The 26312-nt window shown below is 45.8% G+C and overlaps 1 protein-coding gene across 1 annotated transcript in view; it reads left to right on the forward strand.

Annotated features, from left to right (window-relative positions):
* Emilin2 (elastin microfibril interfacer 2) overlaps window positions 1-26312 on the forward strand; it is a 59322-nt gene that overhangs the window by 18687 nt on the left and 14323 nt on the right. The window contains exons 3-4 of the mRNA XM_028762214.1: window positions 10876-11051; window positions 16458-18371. Coding sequence (XP_028618047.1) covers window positions 10876-11051; window positions 16458-18371 — 2090 coding nt within the window. The remainder of the gene's footprint in view (window positions 1-10875; window positions 11052-16457; window positions 18372-26312) is intronic.

Consider the following 26312-nt stretch of genomic DNA (forward strand, 5'->3'; position numbering starts at 1 on the left):
TCTGTGCCAGGACTTACTCATGTGCTGGGTGTGGTGGTACGTGCCTTCGATCAGAGTGCTTGAGAAGCAGAGACAGGGGCATTGCCATATATTTGAGGTGAGCCAGTGCTACATAGTGAGACCCCACTCCACTCCCTACTGTCCTGAGAAGATGAATGAATTAGAATGTGAAGGGAGAGCCCAGGGCTGGGGGCAAGCTATCCTGACACATTTACTGACACAGTGGCCAGCCCTTTGTTAAAGATCTTAAGAGGAAGGACCTGTGTGTTACAAGGCAGGGAGCAGCTTCCGGATGATGTTGTGGTTACGGCTTGATTTTTATCGTGTATGTGTTGGATGGAGAGTATCTCACTATGAAGTCCAGGCTGACCAAGAACTCTCTATCCCCTATCTATCCTGTGCTAGGATCATGGGTGTGCATTGCAACACTGGGCTTCCAATACTGTTGGAACAAGACTCTGTCTACTCACCGTGCTCAGCGCTGGAGCTTTATGCCATCACGTGATCAACTGAACCCACTATTATGGAAGGAACCTGTATTTTAAATTTAATAGCAGACATGTTTACTTACACACCAAATCTGTGGTACAGAAGCTCTGTCAGCTATTACCTAATGCTTTCCATATCTAGGAGACACAAGAGGGATAAATATGAGTGTCGCCTTTATGTTTGTTGGTGACTGAGAATATTAACCTGGTTGCTCTGAGTAGCTGACCTTTGGTGACGTTGGAACAGTTACAAGTCTGATGTTTTAGGTGACAGATTTGTGTGTTTCTTGTGCATATGGTCTCCAGAGATGTAAACCTTTTGCAGGTTGGATTTTGGTGGCTCAAGGAAAGATATTGAGTGGGCCTGGGGACTCTAAAGGGACAGATGGGAGGCAGAGTGTGCATTTTCCTTTTCTTGTTAAGACTTGTATGAACTGAGTCTGGCTTTCAATTCTCAGGTATAGTGTTAATGTGAACAGCATCATGGCGTGTTGGGCCTCCTGAGTTCTCGGTGGTTCTCAGAACCAAACTGGGTTGGCCTAGGAATGGGTCCCCATGCCTTCAAAGCCTCTAATAAAAATCTAGTCCCGTGAGTCTACACAAGAGTGATGGCTTTGAGGATTAGAACACCAAGGATGTACAGCAGATAGATGTCCTTGGACTTCAGTGTCACCCTGCAGTTAATCTTGGGGAAGTGTTCTTTACTTCCTGTTTTTGCCATGGGGCCTCCTCTGTCTCCCATCCCACTAAGAGCCTATATACAATTATATTTTTTATGTGTGTGTAGGTCTATATGCCCGTGTGTGCACATGACCATGGCACACAATATATGTTGTGGCCAAAGGTAGATAGATGTTAGAAATTATTCTTCTATTGTTTTCCACTTAAAAAAAAAAATAAAGAGCCTTTCATTGACCTTGATTGGATAGACAGGCCAGCAATCCCCAGCAATCCCCAGCAATCCCCAGCAATCCCCAGCAATCCCGTGTCTCTGGTCTCATTCATAGCACTGGGATTAAAGGAGAATGCTGCACCACCAGATGTTTGATAATCTGGGTGCTGGAGATCTAAGCTCGGCTCCTTCATGCTTGCATGTTTACTGACTCAACTACCTCCCCAGCCCCACTTCTTTCTTTATTTTGGTGAGCAGTGCCCTCCACCCTTGATGCGTATTTAGAACCTGGTGTGGAGGTTGGGCTGTGACAGCATTCTTCCATAGAGAAAGCCTGCTCTCTTAGCAGAGTATGGGTAAGCGAGAGTGATTTCAAGTCACTGTGTTATTCATGGACTCTGAGGCTGGAAGAGGGGCAAACTTTTTTTGTGTGTGTGGATATTTTCTTTATTTACATTTCAAATGTTATCCCCTTTCCCAGTTTCCCCTTCGCAAGCCCCCTATTCCACCCCCCTCCCCCTGCTTCTATGAGGGTGCTCCCCCACCCACCCACTCCTGCCTCACCGCCCTGGCATTCCCCTACACTGGGGCATCGGACCTTCACAGGACCAAAGGCCTCTCCTCCCATTGATGTCCAACAAGGCCAACCTCTGCTACATATGCAGCTGGAGCCATGAGTTACTCCATGCTTACTCTTTGGTTGGTGATTTAGTCCCTGGGAGCTCTGGGGTGGGGGTCTGGTTCGTTGATATAGTTGTTCTTACTATGGGTTGGTTGATATTGTTGTTCTTCCTATGGGTTGCAAACCCCTTTAACTCCTTCAGTCCTTTCTCTAACTCCTTCATTGGGGACCCCGTGTTCAGTGTGAGCATCTGCCTCTGTATTTGTCAGGCTCTGGCAGAGCCTCTCAGGAAACAGCTATATGAGGCTCCTGTCAGCAAGTACTTCTTGGCATCTGCAATAGTGTCTGGGTTTGGTGTCTGCGTATAGGTGCAAACTTCTTTCTTCTGATGCTTTTCTCCTTTCTCCCAGTGTGATCATAGCTTAGAAAACACAGTATCCCTGTGTTTCAGATGACGATGATGATGATGACGATGATGATGATGATTTTTAATGTGAGAATGAATTGGTACAACAGAAGAACCTCTTCTTTATATCCACAGAGAAGCTTCTTGAGTCTCTAGATTTTCCTGCTTCTGAGTGATTGCAACCTCCTTATGGGTGTGGCCTAAAGGCTTGCCACAGTCCAGAGACAGCGTTGAAAGGGCTGGAGTTGATTAGTGTTTGGATGGCACAGTCAAATCTTTTGTAGTATCCACCACTCCAGAGTAGTTCTGAGAACATGGACAGGGGTACATACGGATGAGGGCGCATTGAGCTTTGAAGTGGGAGAGACAGAGGTTGCAAAGTCATGGGACATCTGGGTTGAGTGAAGGAGAACTGTGGCATTGTGGTGATTTTAGTGGGAGCGCCCAGGCAATTTAAAAAGAAAGAGAGTGATCAAAATAGAAGTTTTAGGCTGTCAAGATGACTTAGTGGTGAAGGTACTTGCCACCTCTCTTGGCAAAGAGAGTTTGGTGCCCAGACCCTACGTGGTGGAAAGAGAGAACCGATTTGTGCAAGTTGTCCTTTGACCTACAAATGCACATTGTAGTGTATATAATTTCACACACACAGAGACACACAGATATACACACAGGCACAGATACACAGACACACAGATACATACACACACACACACACACAGCCACATAGACACACAGACACAGACAGACACACCATATACATACACAGACACACAGATACACACACAAACAGACACATAGACCACAGCAGACACAGATACACACACACAGACTGAGATACAGACACACAGACACACACACACCCCTAAAAGTTAGATTCTTCTTCAGTAGTTCTGAGTAGAAAGGCCGGCCCACAGACCCAGGCCAGCAGATGTTCTCATGGTCCACACTGTGGGAACACAAGGATGAGTTCATTAGGGAGTGACTGGGAGCTGGCTTCTCTGTGATTTCTGCTGCTAGGAATGTGGAAACGGGGTAGAGGTATGAGAACTGAAGCAGTATTTATTGGAGGGACAGCCTACAGCAGAGACGGGCCTCCCATAGACAGCTCTTATTTAAAAACATGTGAGCTGTCTCAGGCTCACACTCCCTTTTCTTTCCCAACGCCCAGTGACTTGATTTGGGGATGTATTTCTCAGAGCTAAGAATGCGGCCTTGCTGGAACACAGCCTTAAGCTATAGTTCACGGGCTGGATGTGGGCAGCACCAGATAACGTCCTCGGAGCTGCTCAGAAGGCAGGTCCGATGCTTGAGCAAATCCCACGCTAACGGCTCCATTATCTGCTTCGGCTGAGTTGGGGCAGGCTTGACACCGAGCCAGCCACGGTTGTTTTCTTTAATCCTTTCTTTAGGAATGAAGATTGTTCTTTTTGTTGTTGTTGCTGTTTGTTTGTTTCTAGTATAATTATAAATTGTGGGGAAACCTACTTATTACTCTGTAAGATCAGGGCAAAATGCTGAGTGGGGTTTGAAACCTCACTTGCCCCTAAATGCATAAGGAAATTAATTCAAGAGGAAATTAAAAAGCCATCAACTTATAATCATGCTTTCCTCCCAGCAACTGTATCCTCATTCCAGGAACCAGAATGCCCTTTCTAGAAGGAAAGTTTCATTCTGAACACATTGCTTTAATCTAGGATCTGTTACTTTGCAGCACATAAAAAACCTTTCTTGTAATCTGACTTTAATCAAGACTCATTAACCTGATGTTTAGATTCATATAGGCATTTCATATTTCAAAAAAAAAATATCATGGCCTAAGCATTCTGGCTTTTTAAAGTCTAGGTGAATTTTCCTAAAGAGCCCAGCTACGTGGGTCACATTTCTTTGCTTCCATGTCAGGTTCCCCACGCGGCGATCCAATTAAAAATGTGCAGTGTAGCAGAAAAAGATGAAAAGTTTGACTTTGAGTTTGTGTTTTAAGCTGTAAGAAGGACCTTGGCTTGGAATGGAGCCGTGAGAGGGACCTAGGGATCAGACTCCATCTCCCAGTGTTACACAGACCATGTTCAGAGATGGTCATGGTGTAAAATGACCATTTTGACGTTCAGTCAGACAGGAGATCAAGTGGGAAGTCTTTTGAAATTCCTACATTTCAGTGTTGAAATCACTTTCCAAGGCTATGGCCCTCGATGCCTGACTGCATTTGCTTTTGGCAGAGGGTCAATAAACAGAAAAGGCTCATTTATTTACTCATTCACTGACCCCCCCCAAAAAAAAACAACCCACAAAAATAAGAAAAGCATGTCTGTGGTTCCTAGAAAATCAGTCTACCGTCTTGTCAGTTTCTCAAGGAGACCGAGTTTGTAGAAGTGAATTGCCTATAAAAAGGGAAGGAAATTCAGACACGCCCTGAAACATGGAAGAGCCACGAGGGTGTGAAGAGGGCTAGATAAAAAGACACGTGCTTTAAGGGTGTGTGCATGAGGCGCCGGAACCATTGAGTTCACAGAGGAAGTGATGACCAGGGCCACAGAGTGGGGGTTGGGCATGCCAGGGAGATCGTGTTCCGTGGCTACAGGGTTTCCATTTTGGAAGTTAAGGAGACGGACACCATCCACAGAGCCACAACCCGGATCCTATAATAATGGTCACGATGGGCTGGATGAGCTCAGAGGTGAAACATTTGCTAGGATATACAGTGCTCTGGGTTTGAATCCATGCCAATAAATACATAGATATATATACATAAATGTTAAGATGCTAAATTTTATGTTTGTACGTATTTTAGTGCAGTTTTATTTTGATGAGAAAAAAATAAAGAATCGCTGGTTGGGATGTGTCTCAGTTGGTAGTGCTGGCTTAGCACGCACAAACGCCTGGTTCAATTACGATTAGGCGTGGTGGTGTATGCTTGTGAGCCCTACACCAGGAAGGTGGAAAATGGAGGATGAACAGTCATGCTCAGCCACATAGTGGATCTGAGTTGAGCTGATGTCAAAGGGGAAACAGAGACTTGGCAGCACATAGATTTCGTTGCTGGGATGTTCTGGGATGAGTCATTCTGTACGGTTCCTTCCTCCATCCTCCCAGGTTGACTAGCCATCGGAACTGCACATGACAAATGAAGCCAGAAAAGTTCAGGCTTCAGGCTGTGGTGGGCCAGTGAATGGAAGGGAAAGAACTTACTAGAAAGTATGTTCTCTGGAAAAGCCGAAGGCTGAAGTGTGTCCCCATGCTGGGCTTTGGATCTGAGCCATGTTTTAGTAAATAGAACATAGATAAATGCCAAATGCAGGGTTAGGAGACCCAGCTGTTGGCCCACTGTGTGGATGGTCCCTTAAGTGCAGCCAGTGCTCCTCTCAGGGAAGCTTTCTGTGTGAGCTCTCTATGGTGTGTTGTACAAGCTGTCTGTCCCCCTCTGCTGGGCTCAGAAAGGATGGTTTAATAGAGGTCAGAAATCAAGGTCAACCAGATGAGCCCCTGCAGCTTTCTGACCCATCTGGTTTATCCTCTGTTTATCCCTCTGGTGGGATTTTCTGTGGTAACATTTATGCTGTTATGTACTTGAGATGTGGCAGTTGGAATGAAATGTTTAATTTTATTTCATGTAAATTTAAATAGTTTGTGTGACTAGTGGGCACCTTGGACAGAACAGCTCCGGGTCATCCTTGGGTGTGTAGCTCTGTGTATTTCATCTTGAATCCAGGACCACACAGTCCAGTTTAGTTCTGAGAAGACTGAAGACTTCTCAGCTGCTTAGACCAGAGGAAACAGTTTTCTTCTCAAAATAGAATATTTGATCACATAAACTTTGACAAATATACTACTTTTCTTTGATTAACCAACTATTAATCCAATTAATGATTAATGACTTTTCGTTGAATTTCTGCACTAGGACATGCTGTGTTTAGTAGTGATGTTTTAGACAGTGAAGTATAACTCAGCCTTTAAAAGAAATGATCTTGCTGGGCCATGGTGGTGCACACCTTTGATCCCAGTACTCAGGAGGCAACCTGAAGCTCTGAGTTCAAGGCCAGCCTGGTTTACAGAGTAAGTTCCAGGATGGCCAGGGCTACAAAGAGAAACTCTGTCTTGAAAAAACAACAACAACAAAAAAAAACAATCAAAAAACCGTTTTAGGCTGAGGTGTAGCTCAGTGGTAGACTGCCTGCCTATTGTATCTATCAAGTCACAAAAGGCCAGGAGGAACTAGAAATGCCCCCTCAAAGCAAAAGAAGCCAGACTGAGAAGAGCCCTGTGGTTACAGCTATGAGACATTCTGGAGAGATTAGGGAGAAAATAAAGACCAGAGGCCCTCGAGGAGGTGGATAAGGAAGGGTAAGTAGTCAGGGATGTTTAGGGTAGTCTAGAGGACCCTGCAGCAGTGGCTATAGGACACTATGCATTTATCTCAACCTCAGACGCACAGCTCCAAGCATGAACTGGAGTGTGGACTCTGGGCTGGGGTGATGGTGGCGTGTATATGCAGATTCTTTAACTGAAACAAATGTCAGTCTCAGCTGTAGACAGGGCTCCTCCACACACACATGTTGACATGGTCCCAACTGGGTGAGCCTGGGAGGGGAGCCAGGCTATGACCTGAGTCAGCCTGCATTCTCTGCCTTGCCTGATTCTTGATGTGTCTGCCCTACACTGGGGACATTAGCTAACTGTCTCAGTCAGCAGTTAGCGTGCTCCTACCATGTGAGCACAGACCAGGCGCTTGGGGACACAGCACTACTTTAGCTCGGCTTTACTTCCCCAGTGCACAGAGGCTCCAGGTTCTGAGGAGGTGGGTGGGTTCCCTGAAGGAGGAAATGGAACACTTCATATCTGCTTGGGAAGTTCTGAAGTGTGCATGAGGTAAAGGCCTTGACTACTTTTGGTATGGCGCCTGGGAAGAACTGGGCCTTCAAGCCAGCAAGAGCTCTGATGCTGAGCCACACCCCTGAAAGTTTGTAAAAGTTAGTGGTAGGATTTTTTTTTTCTTTTTCTGCAGTGATTAGGGCTCCTGGAAATTGGAGTGACCTCCTCCCAAGCTCTGGAGCCTCTTAGACTGGTGTTATGTTAGTGAGAACCCTATTTTAGCTGGGGTTTATGGGGCTTGGCTAATCCTGTGTTGTGTCCTCAGAGGTTTCTCATGCAGACCTAGGGACTCCCTAGCAAGGTCCAAGGTCACCCCAGGGGCCTGCCTGTCACTTAATATAGGGAGAATTCCTCTGAGCTTTTCTGGGTCCAGAGGTTGCTGCCTGATCTTTCCCAGCTGTTGCTGCTGGCATGATGATCTCTTCCTCATGTTTACCTTGAGATGCTGTCAGGAAGACAACCTGAGGGGCACCACAAGACCCCTGCAAATGGCTGATCCTGGCCAGATGGGCGGCAGATCATGCAGTCAGAGCAGGGTGGGAACTCAGGGGACTTGACTATGGGATTGGCAGCTGGCGGCAACTACGCCCTTCCTTACAGTGACAGCACATTAGGAGAACAGGTCCTTCCTCACCCTCCAGCTCCTGGTTCAGGGTTAAGGGAAGGCTCCAGTGGGGTGGGTGGGATACAGCCTACCACTCTGTTTTCTTCCAAGGAACGGAGCCTTATCTGAAAGGTTTCCTGCAGACTGTCATCTACTGGCAGACCCATACGCAAACACATTTCCACATTCCACTTTAATGCTCCGAGGAGCAGAGTTTCTCTGAGGTTACACATTCCTGTAGCGTGATGCTCTCCTTGAGTCTTTAGGATGTGCAGGGCGATTGTCCCTCTGTGTGCAGGGATTCCATGGGCCCGGGTGGGAGCGAACCCAAGGCTGGTGTCTACCTGGACTAAAGAAGAGGCTCAAACACGAGTCTGCTGTGCAGGAAGGTCAGATACTTCCTCCCACAGGATTTAGGGCTTTCTGGAATATCTCCATGTAGGATGCTGCTCCAAACTGAGGGAAACTGCCAGAGTGGCTGGCTGTTGTTGCATGCTGGGAGGGTGTGTGTGTGTTACAGAAGAACCCAGAAGTTTCCATTCCAACCACTTAAGAATGAACTTGGGTAACTGATCTTACCCGCGAGTCTCTGTTTTCTTGCTTGTGACAAGCAGGCAAAGGTACACAGTACACAGGACACAATGTGATTGTCTTTTAATGTTTAAAATTATGGCTGTGTGTATGAACATGTGAGTGTGTATATGTGCGTATGTATAAGTCTGCGTGAGTGAGCATGTATGACAGTGTATGTGTCTGTATGTATGAGTGTGAACGTGTGAGTAGGTATGTGTGTGAGACTGTATATATGAGAGTATGAATATGAATGTCTGTGTATACATGTATGTGTGTGAGAGTGTATGGTATATGTGAGTGTGTGATGTGTGTCCGTATGGAATGTGTACACGTGTGAGTGTATGTGTGAGTGTGTCTGAATGTGCATGTGTGTGTTGTCTGTGGTATGTGTAAGTGTGTCTGTATGTGTGAGTCCAAGTGTGTGTGAGTGTGGTGTGTTTTAGTGTATATGTCAGTGTGAGTATGTGCATGTCAGCATATGTGTATGTTTGAGTGTGTGTCTGAATATGTATGTGTGTGCATATGTGTTCGTGTGTGTATACGTGTTAGTGTGTGAGAACATGAATGAGTATATGTGCACTCGTGTATGTGCCTGTGCATGTGTGTGTGTGTGTGCATGTGGATATCAGAGGAAGAATTGCCTCTTGTCTTCCACCATGTGGATCCCCAAGGTAAAACTCAAGTCAGCCTCAGTGGCAAGCACCTTTACTCACTGAGCCGTCTCACCGGCCTGACCAGCGACACTCTGAAGAGTCTTCCCACTCTGAGCTCTTTATCTCTTATGACTGCCCGTGCTCTCCCCTCCACTTCCTGGGGTTCCTCTTTGATTGTCTCAGGAGCATCTCTGAATTTGTATACTCTCGACCCACCCCAGGCCCACACAGAAGCTCCTCTGAGGTACAGGTTCTGACACTGGAGTTGAGAACTGCTGTCCTAGGCACAGCTGAGTGGGAACTTTCCAGGAATTCTGCAGTGGGGAAAGCCTTCATGGAGGGCTCAGGGTTGTACTTTTGACCACTGGGAAAGATTGTTCCCTGTAGGAAATCCTGATTTTCCCAGGAACATAAACTCTTGAGTGCACAGCTCCAAAGCTGGAACTTGGCCTGGAGTTGCCTGATTGACTGAGCCCCACATCCACAAGACACCACGGTGTTCGTTTCAAGTCCCCCCTTGAGCAGCTCACAGCAACCCCAAGGAAGCTACATAACGTCCACTTCTCTCTGGAAATTGGCTCGCAGAGAAGTCCAGCTGCTGGCCTAGTGTAGAAAAAGAGAAAGTGAGAGGATCAAGAGGAGATGGCTCCAGGCCAGAAGCTGGAAGTTGGGTTGAGTGTAGGAAGGCTGTCCTGTGTGGTTGGGCTTTTGTCTATGCTGTGAGCAGAGGTCTGGCTGAACCCCTTGTCTCTGGCCCTCGTTCGTGCCTGAGCTGCTGCTGGATTGTTAATGTCCCAGGCCCAGACACAGGATTTTATAACTCCCTGGAAAGGTTTCTGGTGTCAAGAAAACACATACTTTACTTATTTATTTATTTATTTATTTATTTATCTATCTATTTATTTATACTTATCAAAGCAAATAACAGGTCCATGCTAGTCAAAGGGAGCTCTACCACTGAGCTACATTGCCACTCCTGGCACATGAGCACATAAGCAGGGCTTCAGAGCCTCTGCTAGTCAGTCAGCTTTCACGGAGGAAAGCCGTCCTTGGACTCACCGTTTTAAAGGTTGGTGTGAGTACTTGGTTGGCTCTGTTGCTTTGGGGCCTGAAGTGAGGCAGAAGATCATGGTGGAGCATGTGGAGGGCTAAGGTTTTAATGTCCCCTTCAAGGGCACACTCTCAATGACCTAACTTCCCCCCGACACTAGGTCCTGTATCCTCAACGTTCTACCACAGGCTGGCGATCCAACCTTAGCCACGTGGGTCTTGGGAATATTCATCTAAGCTGTAGCAGCTTCCAAATGTCTGCCCTTGGAAGTATGGGTCAAGATTCCTTTATAAGGAGGCGTGAGTGTTCCTGCCAATGCCCCACGGGGAAAAGGTACAGAGGTGGCTACAGGGGCTTATGGCAGGCAGGACTTCAGGGATGTTTCCCGAAACACAAAGCAAAACAGCCCCGAGTCACACCAGAAAAGTATCCTAAAGAGATGTGAATTGCAGAATGGAAATTGCTAGTAAAGTAAAAATTCATTTCGAAGTTTGGTTAGTGCCTGTATTAATATACTTCCAAGAGCCCGCCTCCTCTAGCTAGGCCCCACCTAAGGCCTTTAGAACCCCCCACAATAGTGCTTCCATTTAGGGACAAAGTATTTACAGCAGAGCCTGTGCAGGACATTTTACATTGTAACAAGGGCCAGCATGGGAGGATTGGAGAACCTCTCAATAACTAACGGTCACTAAAGTGAGACCCTGTTTTCTCTGTCTTCAGGTATCGGGTTAACTTCAGACCTAGATTTGTTACTAGGTATAAGATAGTGACACAGTTGGAATGGAGATGCTGTCCCGGCTTTAGAGGAGCTGACTGCCAAGAAGGTCCCAAAGACCCCATGAAGACTCCCCGGCCCCCACCAGCTCGACCAAGAAACAACCTGAAGAAAGCCACAGGTAATGTCTCGTTGGTACAATGCTGTGCGTGGTCACATTTGATGTCCCTGGTGTTGATATAAATGGCAGGGTCTATAATGGATGCCTGAGAAAATTCTCATGTGGAGGAAATATTATTTGAAGGGGCAGAAGTGGTTGGGTGAGACATACTTCCTTGCAAGCAAATTGTCTCACTAGGGCCACTTGTAGATTAGCCAGGAGTCGTGGTGCACATCTGGGAGGCAGAGGCAGGAGGATCACAGAGAATCTGACGCCAGCCTGGGCTACATAGTGAGATCTTGTCTCGATAAATGAATAAATCAATGAATGGATAAAATAAAAATAAATAGACTTGTTCCCTCTCTGTTTGGATGAGCTGTTTGCAAAGCTGAGCCCAAGTCAGAGTTCTCACATGCTGCGCTGCACACCTTTGCTCTCACCGTAAGGGGGACACGGTGAACTTCTATGGGTAAAACGTCTTTCCTTAGTATTTTGCCCTTGAATCAACTTTATTTCCCCTCTTCTTAATTTCAACGAAATGCAGACCAACTTATTCTGTGAAATTAATTGTTTTGGTTTTTATTTTCCCATGAGGTGCTTCAAGTTTTGAAACTAGTAATGAGTCGAAATATTTATGTAAAGTATATTGTTAAATTTTATTACCAAAGCAATGCATATACATTAGTGAATGTTTCTAACACACAGGAAGATATATCTATATAGACATAGATATAGATAGATAGATAGATAGATAGATAGATAGATAGATAGATAGATATTTACTTTAAAGTAGTAAATTTTCAGATACTGGGTGTGTTTAGGACATATGAGGCAATGGTTTGATATAGCATACATGGTGGGGTAATGCCATCAGTTAGTCAATCCCCAGCCCAGAAAGAAAAACAAAAAGTACTTTAGATCCCTGGAATGTGTTCATGCTAACAGCCAAAGGGGGTGCCTTTGGTCCGCATCTCCCCATTTCCCCAACTCCAGTCCCTAGAACCCACCATTCCTTGTGGCTGTGAGTTTGACTCTTTAGGCTGTCATGCATAAGTAAGATCCTATGTGTCTTTCTGTGCTAGGATCATAGTATTTTACACAGTGCCCTCCAGGTTTATCTCCTTGTCTCTCACTGTGTCTCTGTCTCTCTCAAGTGTATGTGTGTGCGTGTGCGTGTGCGTGTGCGTGTCTGTGTGTGTGTGTGTGTGTGTGTGTGTGTGTGTGTGATATTTGCAGGTCCCTACAGAGCCCAGAAGAGGGCATTTGGTTGGTCCCTTGGTTGTGAATTATTGTGAGCTGGGAACTGAACTCGGGACTTCTCTGGAAAAGCAGGAACTATTTTTAACCTCTAAGCCATCTCTTTAGGCCTTTATCCATAGATGAATGCCAACCCTTTATCCATAGATGAGTACCAATACTGTGGTCGGTGAATCTGAAGCCTACTGTGCTGTTTTATGTCATGAATGTCAGCATACAGGAGACAGAGACACAGACTGTGAGTTCAAGGACCCTGTCTCAAAAATGCCTGTCCTACAAACATTTGTTGATATTTATCGATCTTCTTTATTTGGCAAGTTGGATATTTGGAATAAGTATAACAGGAGGAAGACACAGTTACTGGTCCATCCAAGATAAGCATTGGGAAGTCATGGCAAGACATTGTGACAGACAGATACTCTGTAGGAGATGTGAAGCAGGGGCCTGTTGAATCTCAGAATATTTTTAGGTTCAAGTTTTAGTTTACTTTTTTATGTACGTAGCTTCACCAACCAGTCAGTGCAATGAGGAGTAGTGGGAAGGACATGGATGGCCCTTTTCATCTTCTGCCTCAGAGGTAGTTTACCACGAACACTTTTTGTTTTTCTTCCTGGGCTGGGGATTGAACCCAGGACCTTGTTCATGGTAGGCAGATGCTCTACCCTTGAGCCACATCTTCAGCTCATTTGAGTACTAGCTGAGTCTAGAACACTGCCTCATATCCGTTGTCTTTTCATTATGGACAGTGAAGATATAACTCCCTTTGTCCACTCCACAACAGTGTTTCCAGTTTTTATGCATGATGGATATTTGCTGTATACAAGGTAGTGGCTATGTAATATAGCCAAGCCCTGGAGTGCACTGTGAATTCCTTAGAGTTGGTAACTGTATATGTTTTTACCTTGATTGATTTTTTGTAATGCTTTTATCCCTATTTCAATCCAAACTCGTCTCTGGTTATCTTTATGGCCCCTTGTCCAGGCACAGAACAGCATTTGCTTGAAGAGATTCCTCTGGGAATCTTAGCTGTCATAACTAGTCATCCCCTGTCTGTCACCCTGGGGTGTTAATCTTCCTCTCTTAGTCGGAATCTGTTTTTTTTTAGTCCATTCCTTTGTCTGGCTTGAAGGCAGCCTCCGACTGCTGCTTTTTCTTTTCTTTCTTTTTCCCCTTTGAGATAAGGTCTCATGTAGCCCAGGCTAACCTCAGACTTGCTATATAGCTAAGAATAACCTTGAACTTCTGATCCTCCTGTGTCTGTCTCCCAAGTGTTTACTGGTATGAACCACCAAGCCTGGTTCATGAGGTTTTGGAACTAGAACCCAGGGCTTTGTGCTTGCAAGGCAAGCAGTCTACTGTATGTCCCAGCCTCCTCTAGTACATTCCTGAAAAGATTATGTAGGAGATAACCTTTTGTTTTGCATGTATGTAGTGTGTGTGTGTGTGGGTGTGTTTGCAGAGCACATAATTTTTTCCTTAGAATTTTTAAGACATTGCTTAATTTTCCTGTGGGTTTTGATACTGCTATTACCAAGTCTAAATCACTTTATTCCAATTTTTATATGCTTTAGGGCTGCCCCGCCCCCTGCCATGCCATATTAACGGGATCGTTCAAGACAGGGACAAGAATGCTTACTTTCTAGTCTTTCATCAGAAGGCAAAGCACATTTACCATACCACATGGAAGGCAACAACAGGAGGATTGGAAGTTTGAGACCAGTGTGGTTTACACAGTGAGACTGTCTTGAGAACGAATGCTTGCTTTTTGCTTTCTGTAGTATCATTCATTCACTGGCTTTAGAAAGTGCAAGAAGTACAACCCATAGGTTGTGGTTACTTGAGTTGCAAATATATTTTCCATTGTTATAGTTTTGTTTTGTTTTTTGTTTTGGTTTGGAAAGGGTTTGAAATAGGTCTCACTATGTAGCCCTTGGCTGTCTTGGAACTCACTATGTAGACCACGTTGGCTTTGAACTCGTAGAGATCTGCATGCTTCTCCCTCTTGAGCACTGTGCCCCACGCAGCAACCCTCATCACTGGTCTTTTTTTTTTTGCTTTGCTCAAAATAACAATTTAATTATCTTTGAGTGTTTTGTTTGTTTGAGACAAGGTTTCTCTGTAGCCCTGGCTATCCTAAAGCTTGCTTTGTAGACCAGGCTGACCTCAAACTCCCAGATCCACCTGCCTCTGCCTCCTAGTTACTAGGATTAAAGGTGTGTGCCACCATTGCCTGGCCATTTTTTTCTAGCATCTTTAAGATAGAATAAAAATTCCAGTATGTTCTTTATAGTTCTCTACAGGAAAGTACTTGCTTAGGAGTTTGAATATTTGGTTCTGGGTCTTGTTTTCCTGGTAAGTGCACTTTACAAATAAAAGCTGCTTGCTCTTACAGTCTTGTGTGAGAGTCAAGAGAAGATGCCCATGACATTCTAGATTCCAGGATCTTTCATCGCCAGGCACACACATTGTATGTGATTGTGACCGTGTTGCTTGCCTTTTTTCTTTCGTTGCATCTCCCTCTGGTTGCCAGGCTTGCCACAGGAGCCTCACCCCAAGTTCCTCCCTCCACTCCACTGCCATTCAGGGTGTGGTGGCTTTGTTTCTTACTCTTTATTCAGTTGCTTTATTCTGTGTCTTCTTTCTTGCTTAATTTAGCGTTTTCTCTCTATTGATGTAATTCCATTTCATGACTCATTACTGGGACTATTAATCTGGCTCTCTTTTGGATTGTTTCCCAGAGTTCTTTCTCTCAAAATAAGATTATTAGAAATCAAATGTTTACATGCTTCTCTCCCCCTCCCCACCTCTTCTAGCACTGGGACTGAACATAGGGTTTTAGACATCTCCTTCGCAGTTAGTATCTGCCATCTTCATAACAAGGCCAAACAAGACTCTTGGGATAATAAGGATGTTAAGCAAAGCAAAGAACATTTCTGGAGAATTTTGAGGACAACCTCAAGTATGGATGTCATTGCTCAGAAGTTTGATCTCTCTAAAGTGCTTTGTGACATTTTTATAGCCAGCAGTTAGTGGGGCATCTATAGTTCCCTGGGAATGATGTGTTTCTGTGATACAGTAGATGATGTGGTGTGGTAAAATGTGATATGATATGATGTGATATGTGACATGATGTGATGTGATATGTGATATGATGTGATATATGACATGACATGATATATGACATGATATAATATGTTGTAATATATGATGTGATATGATGTGATTTGATATGTGATATGATGTGATATATGACATGACATGATATACGACATGACATGATATATGACATGATATATGACATGATATGATATGATGTGATATATGATGTGATATGATATATGATATGTGATATGTGATATATGACATGACATGATATATGACATGACATGATATATGACATGATATGATGTGATATATGATGTGATATGATGTGATATACGATATGTGATGTGATATGTGACATGATGTGATATGTGACATGATATGATGTGATATATGACATGATATAATGTGATATGATATATGATATGTGACATGATGTGATGTGATATAATGTGATGTGATATGTGACATGCTGTGATATGCTGTGATATATATGGTATATGTGATATGATATATGAAATGGCGTGATGTGATATGATATTGATATGATGTGATGTGATATATAACATGATGTGATATATGATATTATATGACACGACATGATATGTGATGTAATATGTGATATGATGTGATATAATATGATGTAATGTGATATGATATTGATATGATGTGATATATGACATGATATATGATGTGATAAGAAATATGATCTGATATGACATGATATAATGTGATATGACATGATGTGACATGATATGAGAAGGTGCTGTCAGGTTAAAGGACATCACTGATTATTGTGTCACGTGCACACTCTGAACAACCCAGGCAAGGGTGCCCATCTTTGTAGAGGAGGGCAGTGTAGCTTGCAGAAGTTAGTTAACTTGTGTACAAACAGTAAACAGAAGAACCAGAACGGCACAGAGGTCTGCTTGACCCCAAACCCATTCTCTCCCACAGAACTTCTTGCAGTGAGGCTGTCACGGAAGACTTCAGTCTCTTCTGCAGGCACCTCGTAGAATCGGGCTTAAGGTAGAAACAGTCGTTCATGTCCGATTCTTTTTCTTTCAGATACTGATCCAAGCCGAGTCTCACAGCCTAAGAAAACTTTGTCACCAACAAATGCAGCAGAACCAAGTCAGGCTGCAGATCCAAAGCAGGGTCCTCCGGAACTTCAGCAAACCAAAGTCCAGGTGCTGGAGGAGAAGGTTGTCCGACTCACCAGGATGGTGCTGGATCTCCAGTCCTCCGTGGCAGGCCTGAAGGAGAACCTCAAACACACCATTCAAGATGATGGTAGCAAAGAGCCAGCCTCCTGGCTCGGTCACCTTCACCCACAGCCAACCCCTGACAGCCCCCTCGTGGGAGATGCAGAGCCGAGCCAGCTTCCTGGAATCCTTAACAGCAAGGAATCTGGCATGAAGGACATCAAGTCTGAGTTGGCTGAGGTCAAAGACACATTAAAGACAAAGAGCGACAAGCTGGAAGAACTGGACGGGAAGGTGAAGGGCTATGAAGGGCAGCTCAAGCAACTGCAGGAGGCTGCTCAGGGCCCAACAGTCACCATGACAACCAATGAGCTGTACCAAGCCTATGTGGATAGCAAGATAGAGTCCCTGAGAGAGGAGCTCATGGAAGGCATGGACCGGAAGCTCGCTGACCTGAAGAACACGTGCGAGTACAAGCTGGTGGGGCTCCAGCAGCAGTGTGACGACTACGGCAGCAGCTACCTCGGGGTGATAGAGCTGATTGGGGAGAAGGAGGCGAGCCTGAAAAAAGACATCGCTGACCTCCGAGCCCGGCTGCATGATCCCACAGCCCAACCAAGCTGCTGCGACGGTCAAAAGAACGGTGACTTCGGCCCACAGATCAAGGCACTAGACCAGAAGATCGAGAGAGTTGCCGAGGCCACCAGGATGCTGAATGGACGGCTGGACAATGAGTTCGACCGCCTCTCCGTCCCAGAGCCAGACACAGACTTTGATGCCAGATGGACCGAGCTCGACGCAAGGATCAATGTGACAGAGAAGAATGCAGAAGAGCATTGCTTTTACATCGAGGAGACCCTGCGTGGGGCCATCAACGGTGAAGTGGATGACTTGAGGAAACTTCTCAATCAGAAAATCCACTCCCTGGAAGACCGTCTGGGTGTCGTTCTGCAAGCAGCCAACAGCTCGGATGTGCAGTTGACACCTGTGGGCCCAGCCTTGCCAGGGCAGCCAGGGGCAGAGAATGAGCAGGTCCTAATGGAATTGAGCCGCCTGAAGGACAAAGTTCAAGTGGTTGAGGACGTCTGCCTGCAGAGCTTGCCCCACGGGGTAGACGGAGCCCTGCCAAGTGGAGAGGACCTCACTCATGTCAGCCTGAGCCTCTTGGAATCCCTCAATGATACAATGCACAGGCAGTTCCAAGAAATGAGTCACAGCATCCAGAAACTCCAAGAGGACTTCAGTACCCTCCATTCTCAACTAAATCACTCGGAATGTGCGGGAACCTGCTTGCTGAACGGAGTGAGCGACAGTCGAGCAGGTGACAGTGTGGAAGCAAGTGGGTTTACAAAGACAGGGGAGCAAGAGAGGACAGTGGGGACTGTCCCAGCTCCTGGGGCTCCCATGGCTCCATGCTGTGGCCAGCTGGAGGAGCGCTGGCAGAGGCTGCAGAACCAAGTGCTGGCTGAGCTAGACACGTGTAAGCAGAGTGCTCACGGGGTTCAGAGTGGGGTGTCTGCGGTTGAGGGCAGGGTGTCCCAGCTGGAGCAGACATGTAGCAGGCTGGATGCCATCTCAGGGAGTCTGCAGAGGATCAAGGAGGGACTCGGCAAGCATGTGGGCAGCCTGTGGAACTGCATCCGGCAGATGAATGGGACACTCAAATCACACTCCAGAGACATTTCTGGCCTCAAGAATTCTGTACAGCAATTCTACAACCATGTTTTCCAGATTTCTACCGACTTGCAAGATCTGGTCAAGTTTCAGCCATCAGCAAGTAAGTGGATTGATTGACAGCACCATTCTGTTGTATCCATTTGCAGCATGCAGCAGAGTTGTGGTTTTAGATGGTTTTGGAATTAACTAAACTATATCAGTGCTTCACAAGTATGATTCATAGATCAGTGACAGCATGTGAATCAGCAGCAACAGGCCAACAATGAAGACACAGACCAGGTTGTGGATGTAGCTCAGCTGGTACAGTGCTTGCCTAACATGCAGGAGACTCAAGTTCAGTTCCCAGCACCAGCTCAAGGAAGGTGTGGCTCATGCTTAGAACTTGGGAGGTGAAGACAGAAGATTAGAAGTTCAATGTTTCAAGGCCAACATAGGTTAATTGAGATCCTGTCTCAAAAGAAATGCATGTGTACACTCACAAGCACATACATGCACACACACTCACATGCATACACATGTATACAGTATTACATGCATACATGTACACACATGCAGACACTCACATATACATTCACATGTACATGCATACATACATACATGTACACATACACACATGCAGGCACATACATATATGCACACATGTGCACACACTTGCGTACACACTCACCTGTACACACATGTACACATATGCACACATTTGCACGCACACATGCTCACACTTGTACACATACTCACCACAGATGGCTAGCAAGGAATTGATCTATTCTATGCTACCTGTTGGGGATGAGGGATGATCAGAGTTTGGGACAGAGACTTGGGGCAGTGTGTGTCACTCTGCCTGTGCTGGGAGACTCCCTTCCATGCTAATCATGGGACTGTGTGTCCAGTCAACCTTTCGTGTGCTGGGAGAGTCCCCTTTGTGCTAACTCATGGGGCTGTGTCACCCCTGCCTGTGCTGGGAGAAGCCCCTCCCCGCCAACCCACTTCACTTCCAGTGTCACATTTTGATTTTGTTGTTATGGTCTTTGTCACAGTTATTTCCATTTTCTAAAATCCAGTTTGGCCAGGGCACATAGGGTGACACTAAAGTATCTGCATAGGTATAGACAGGGCAGAGCCAAAGCAGGTTGGGGGCCATACTGTTGACAGTGCTATAGAGCTGAGATGTAGGAAGCTCAGCTACAGTGCTAAAAGCAGTGCTTACTGCAGCACAGACACCCAGCAAGCGTTTGTTGAGTGACTGAGTGATAGATTTCATACATTAGTTTTACTTTAAGACAAACATATGATCACTGAAGGATAAGGACACTTTCCTCTGATCTTCGCCTTTCCACAGCCTCAGTCACAGGTTAGCCCTTTCTAATTGGAGTCCAGAGGGGAGGTTGTCCTGGTTAGGGTTACCATTGCTATGATGAAACAGCATGACCAAAGCAACTTGGAGAGGAAAGGGTTTATTTGGCTTAAATTTCCATATCACTGTTCATCATTGAAGGGGATCAGGACAGGAAGCCAAACAGGGCAGGAACCTCAAAGCAGGAGCTGACCCAGAGGCCATGGAGGGGTGCTGCTTACTGACTTGCTCCCCATGGCTTGCTCAGCCTGCTTTCTTATAGAACCCAGGAGCACCAGCCCAAGGATGGCCCCATCCAATGGTCTGGGCCCTCCCCCATAACTAATTATGGAGGCATTCCCTCTTTTTATTAAACATAGATTCTTTTCTAACACAATATGATCTGAATACATTTTCCCTTCCCCCTACCCCTCCCAGTTCCCCACACTCCCATCTGGATCCACTCCCTTTCTGTCTCTCGTTAGAAAAGAACAGGCTTCTAAGAGATAACAACAAACTCATAACAAAAAAAAATAAGATAAAATAAAAACCATCATATCAAAGTTGAACAAGGCAAACGGATAGAAAAACAAAAGAGCCCAACAGAAGGCACGAGAATCAAGAGACCCACTCATTCACACATTCAGAATTCCCTAGAAGCAGTAAACTGAAAGGTATGGTTTATATGCATGGGACCTGGTGCAGACCTGTGTAGACCCTATGGTTGCTGCTTCAGTCTCTGAGTTTCTATGAGCTCTGATCTGTCGTTTTAGAGAGCCTGGTGTCCTCCATCCCTTCTGCCGTCCCCCTCCTCCTGCTTCCTCTTCTTCTAGGTTCCCTGACCTGGGATTTGATGGACCCACCACTGCCCAGATGGGTTATTTGTTTTGTGGATATCCAGCTTCTTGAGTTCTTTATTATATTTTGAATATTAGCCCTCTATCGGATGTAGCGTTGGTAAAAATCTTTTCCCATTCTGTAGGCTGCTCCTTAGTCCAAACGACAGTGTCCCTTGCCTTGCAAAAGCTTTTCAGTCTCACGAGGTCCCATTTGTTAGTCATTGATCTTCATGCCTGTGCTAGTGGTGTTATGTTCAGAAGTCGGTTCCTGTGCCAGTGGGTTCAAGGCTACTCTCCACACTCTCTTCTGTCGGGTCCAGTGTACCTGGTTTTATGTTGAAGTCTTTGATCCATTTGGAATGGAGTTTTGTGTGGGCCCTGTGATTGCTGCTTTAGTCTCTGAGTTCCTATGAGTGTTGCTCAGTTGGTTTAGAGAACTCTGTTCTCCTGGTGTCCTCCAGAGTGATGGAAATGTGTAGTTGTAAATATTAAAAAAATCTCGGCCTGAGGCTTCTTCCTTGCCTTAGACCATTTCTGTTCTCAGATGAAAGACACACGCAGCCTTTATATTTTTAATATGCCTTATGCTGGGCAACTCATAACTCATGTTAAAATCTATCTTCCTATCAATAACCCAGGTTATTACTTAACTATGTTTTATCTGGGCTGCTCTTAGCCCCAATTGGCCAGGCCACATGGCCACATTTTTATGGCTCAGCTAACCCATGGCGGCACTCCTTTCTCCTCTCCTGCATGGTCTTCTATTCCATGGTGGCTTTTCTTCCTTCCTTCCCTCCTCGTGGTCCTCTCTCTCCAAGCCTCAAAACCACAACCCCACCTATGTCCCTTCTGCTCAGTTATTGGTTGTTGGAATCTTTATTCACCAATCAGAATTAACTTAGGGGCAGGGTCCCAGGGTCTACATGCAGACTCCAGGTCTTGGGACCCCACACTTGGCATTACAATAGGTAGTGAAAGAGAAAACCTCAACAGGTATGGCATTCAGTTTCAACAGCAGCATTTACTGAAGATGCTGTCTTTTTACAATGTGTATTTCTGGCCTCTTTATCAAAAATAAGATGTCCATAAGTGTGTGGGTTTATGTCTGGGTCTCCAGTTCCGTTGATCAATGTGTCTGTTTTTGTGCCAATAGCATATTCTTTTTATTTCTATAGCTTTGTAGAATAACTGGAGATCATGAGTGGTGTGGTACCTCTAGCAGTTCTTTTATTGTGTAGGATTGCTTTAGCAATCCTGGGTGTTTTGCATTTCCTATGAAGTTGAGAAGGGTCTGTGAAGAACTGTGTTGGAGTTTTGATGGGAATTGTACTGACGGTGTAGATTGCTTTTGGTAAAATGGCCATGTTTACTATGTTAATCCTACCAATCCATGAGATCTTTCCATCTTCTATTAGCTTCCTCTATTGCTTTCCTCAAATTCTTGAAGTTTTTGTTTTATCATACAGGTCTTTCACTTGCTTGGTTAGAGTTACCCCAAGATATTTCATATTATTTGAGGCTATTGTGACAGGTGTTGTTTCCCCGAGTTCTCAGTCTGTTTGTCATTTGTATATAGCAGGGCTAGCAATTTTAGTGAGTTGATCTTTTATCTAGCCACTTTGCTGGAAGTGTTTATCAGCTGTGGGAGTTCTCTGGTGGGAGTTTTGGTGTCGCTTATGTATATTATCATATCCTGTGCAAGTAAAGATATTTTGACTTCTTCCTTTCTAATTTGTATCCCCTTGATCTCCTCCTTATTACTCTTCTTAAGCCTGTTGCTCAGTCAAGAATTCAAGATCTATATTGAGTAGAAATGGAAAGAGAGGACAGCCTTGTCTTGTTACTGATTTTAGTGGAACTGCTTTGAGTTTCTCTCCATTGAAGTTAATGTTGGCCGTGGGCTTGCTGTAAACTGCCAAGGCATTTCCTTAATTGAGATCCTCTCCTCTCAGATAACTGTAGCTCGTGTGAAGTTGACATAAAATTAGCCAGCACAGAGGTCATGTTTATAAAACACCTTCTGTGTACCAGCATGGTCTAAGCCCTTTAGGGCCACTTGCTTATGAGCCCACAGCCACCCCACATGGATGGCAGAGTTTTCAAGAGGGGAAGGTATACTGAGTTCCTGGGATGGGAGGTGGACCTGGGGTGGGAGGGGGCAGCATGAAAAGGTCACTGTGTTGCCACACTGGCATTCAGCATTTTGTATCTCCCAGAGTTGAATGCAGACTTCCATGAGCAAGTGTGGAATACCAACTGTGTGCTGCAAAAGACATTTCCTAATGTCCCCTCTCCTTACTTTTTTCTCTTATTCTCCCCTGCAGGCCGATCATCTTTTCTGCCAGGGTGACACAGGGCTGAGCCTTCCTGACTAGGCCTTCACTGGGGTGGGGGGGGGGGAGCAGCTGTGGGGAGGGAGGGAGGGCCATGTCCAGGTCCTGACACCTAATGAAGTGTGAGGAGAGCTCATGGTAATCGGGTAGACGTGCTCTGGACTTTGTCCTAGAGCACGGTGCTCATTTTGTAGATAAAGAGTCACCAGGGCCAAGCATGGCTGTGAACTGATCACTGTCCCCAGACTTAGCTATTTGTGGTACACAGCCCCCACCTCAGATTTTGCAGCCCCTATATCTCTGGAATGTAGAGTTAAGGTCATGAGTCCCGTGTGTTCACAGGGTAATTGTTCCTTGTGGTCAAAACGCTGCCTGGACTGTGTTTTACAATAACAGATGCAGCCAGATATTTCCAGTTAATTGGCAGTGCTAGACAGCGTGGGAATCTCTGTCCATTCTGGGGCTCTTCCATGTAGAGTTAGAGATGGGTAACTCTGGAGACAAAATGGTTTCCACGTGCCATCCTTCAGACTGGGGTCGCTCTGTGAATGCAGACCATGTGGGCTTGGGAGCATTTATGATGGAGAGGGGCCAAAAATAAGCGAGAGGTGTCCTCTGACCTCCAGAGCCCCCAGGCCCGGGAAACCTGGAATCCGGAATGGCCTCTCAGCTAAGGTTGAAGTCACAAGTCAAGCAGTTAAAAGACAGCAGAGTATTTGCTGAGCACCAGCTGCTTGTGAGGCTCTGTGAGAGGCTGCAGAGGTCACAGGTGCCATTGCTCCTCAGAAAGCACCCTCAGATCTGTGGGGGGAGTGCAGAGTCTGTACTCAATGAAGGAGCTGGTATTAAAGTACAGTGGGCTTATGGACTCACAAGCTCTCTGTGTACCCGTGTAGCTGGTGGCTTAGTATGTAGCAAATATGAATAAGATAAAAGTCTGGTAGAGAGCCAAACAAAAGGGCCCACAGGGATTGGCTGTTCCCTTCACTAGGATATCCAGAAGGCTTCTCAAAGGAAGAAGGCACAGGGCTGAGCCTTCAAGCTGAAGCAATTAATTACTGAACGTAGTTGAGAGAGGTGGCAGGGTGAGTAGTACGTGAGAGAATGAGAGAATGAGAGAATGAGAGAAACTTCTAGAAGAATGTGAACAGATAACTGAGGAGTGAGTGGAAATCAAAGGCAGGAAGAGAAGGCATCTGGGGGAAGACTTTGGTGTGAAAGGGTGTTGTATTTTGCTGTGTAATCTCCTACCCCAATCTCTGTGGTGGTGGTTTTCCGTAAGTCCCGGGTCAGGGGCTTGTACAGGGGTAGCTAGGCTCGGCCGTGCTTTCATGTACCCAACCTGAGTCACTTACCCTCTTAGCTGTGTTTCGTGTTTGGAGGAAGGTTCAGGTTCATGAAGGCCACAGACCTGGAGTCTTGGTGACCCTCCATGTCGCCCCTCTGCTGTGTGTCCTTGTGGGGTTCCTCACATCCCCCTACTCTCAGGTAGTCTGACTTACAGCAGGGCAGCTGGCTTACAGAGGTAAAGCAAAGCTGTGATCTCAACAGGTGGGGACTAGAGTTAGCTTGAAATCACCTCTGCCGTATTCATTCTGTTGGTCACAGCAAACCAGCCTTTGAAGGGTCACATGGTTGTCATATTGGGAGGCACGGAGGTCTAATGGTGAGTCCCTCCTCCCACAGTTAGAACCAGCTCAGAGGAAGGGATGAGGACTGTGCTTAAGGTATAGCCTGATTGCAGGTCAAGAATATAAACTCAGGCTCCTGTTGTCTGCTCCCAGACCTGCTCTTGCGAGGTCCATAGGTAGACTCAGTTATCTAGCTGGCCTCAGGGAGATCTGTCTTTCCTGTATCCTACTAAGACATGTGTTCTTGCCTGGGGCTTAAGGAGTCATATGCAAAAAAACATGTTCATATATACATATACACATATATAATATATACATATATAGATGCATAGATTCATATATATATATGAATCTCCTGAGACTCTGATGGGTATACAATTTCTGAATGATGAACAACTAATTATAAAATAATTACTATTCTTACTCAGACAGGACTCGATCTTCAGATTCCCCTGCTCCCTTAGTCCTGGGATTGCAGGTAACCACTCTGGTGTTTCATTGTTCTTGCCTGCAGCTCTCCTGACTCCTTACATTTCCTCGTATTCATTCATTCATTCATTCATTCATTCATTCATTCATTCATTCTTCATTCACTCAGCCCCTTACCTAGATCTCAGTCTGGCCTTGAACTCATGGTAACTGTCCTATCTCAACCTCCTGAGTTCCTAGGTCACAGGTATCGTCACACCTGGTTCAGTGGTTTATTTAGCAGATCTCTGCTAAGTTATGTCCTGTCTCAGCCATCATGGATCTGACACTCTAGAGGAAAAGAAAACAGCTGTGGTAGTGAAGGTCCGACTTTAGTTAGCAGTCAGTACCTTGGAGAAAGATAAAACACAATAGATAACAGGAGGCAAGAATTCATTTATCTGCATGGTCAGGGAGGGCTGTATTATGGAGATGACATTTGAGATGTAAATATGTTGAGGGCAAAACCTGTAGCAATCTGTGTGTGTGTGGGGGAAATGATCCAGGCTGAGAGAATAATGTGACTGAAGGCTCTGGGACAGGAATGGATTTGTTCTGTTGAAAAACTAAGGTTGGCCAAGTGTTTCAGTGACGGCAGAAAGCGAGAGGGCGTGTGGGAAAAGAGACTCAGAGTCCCGCTGTGTCACACCATGGGGCTAGGATAAGGGATTTGGATTTGAAGTACTATGAGAAACAGCTGGAGACGGAGGCTCTCCCGGCCTTGATGTCCCAGTCCATCCGTATTGAAACTCTGAACACCCAACTACCTCCTTTCTCTGCCTTTGTGTTGGAACTAACAGCCATAGTGGTGTTGTGTGAGTAGTAGGGAGATAGCAGTCGGTGATCAGTGAACACCCCTCCCCAGTCCGTTTTAATTCACTCTCAACCCAATGGGCGTGGAATCTGCTCCCGGCTGAGCTTGTCTCCCCTCTCCATCCTGCAGTGTGCCCCTCTCCCACCCCCTGCCATTACCAGGAGGAGAGTGGAGGCCTGGGATGGGTCAATCCCTTCTAGGGAGAACTGCAGAGAGTAGCAGGGTGATGTCACCCTCTTCTCCTTTCCTTCTTTTATACATTTAGGGGCCAAATGGAGAGTGTAGAGCCTGTGGGGAATGATTAGCTCACGCGTGGGCACGGGCCTGGGTTCTTGAATCTTGTTGGGCTGTTGTGATTCCCACACTGGAGTGTGGGAGTCTTGACTGAGTTCGCTACACGCAGGCACTACAGGGCTCTGCCCGGCGGATGAGTTCTCACTCAGTCTGAAGTTCCGAGGGGGCACAGAGCTCTTGGATTAGAGATCTCTGGGCCAGGAGGTGGCCAGGGACCGACTGGTTTCAAGCCATTGGGCTCTCAGACACTGCTGAGAGGCTGAGGACGGACTGAGACTGGGGGTGTGTGGGCGAATGACCGGTGGCCCACAGCCGAGAGAAACGAGGGAGGG

This window comes from Grammomys surdaster, unplaced genomic scaffold (assembly GCF_004785775.1).
Source record: "Grammomys surdaster isolate TR1022 unplaced genomic scaffold, NIH_TR_1.0 132, whole genome shotgun sequence".
In the NCBI taxonomy this organism is placed as follows: Eukaryota; Metazoa; Chordata; class Mammalia; order Rodentia; family Muridae; genus Grammomys; species Grammomys surdaster.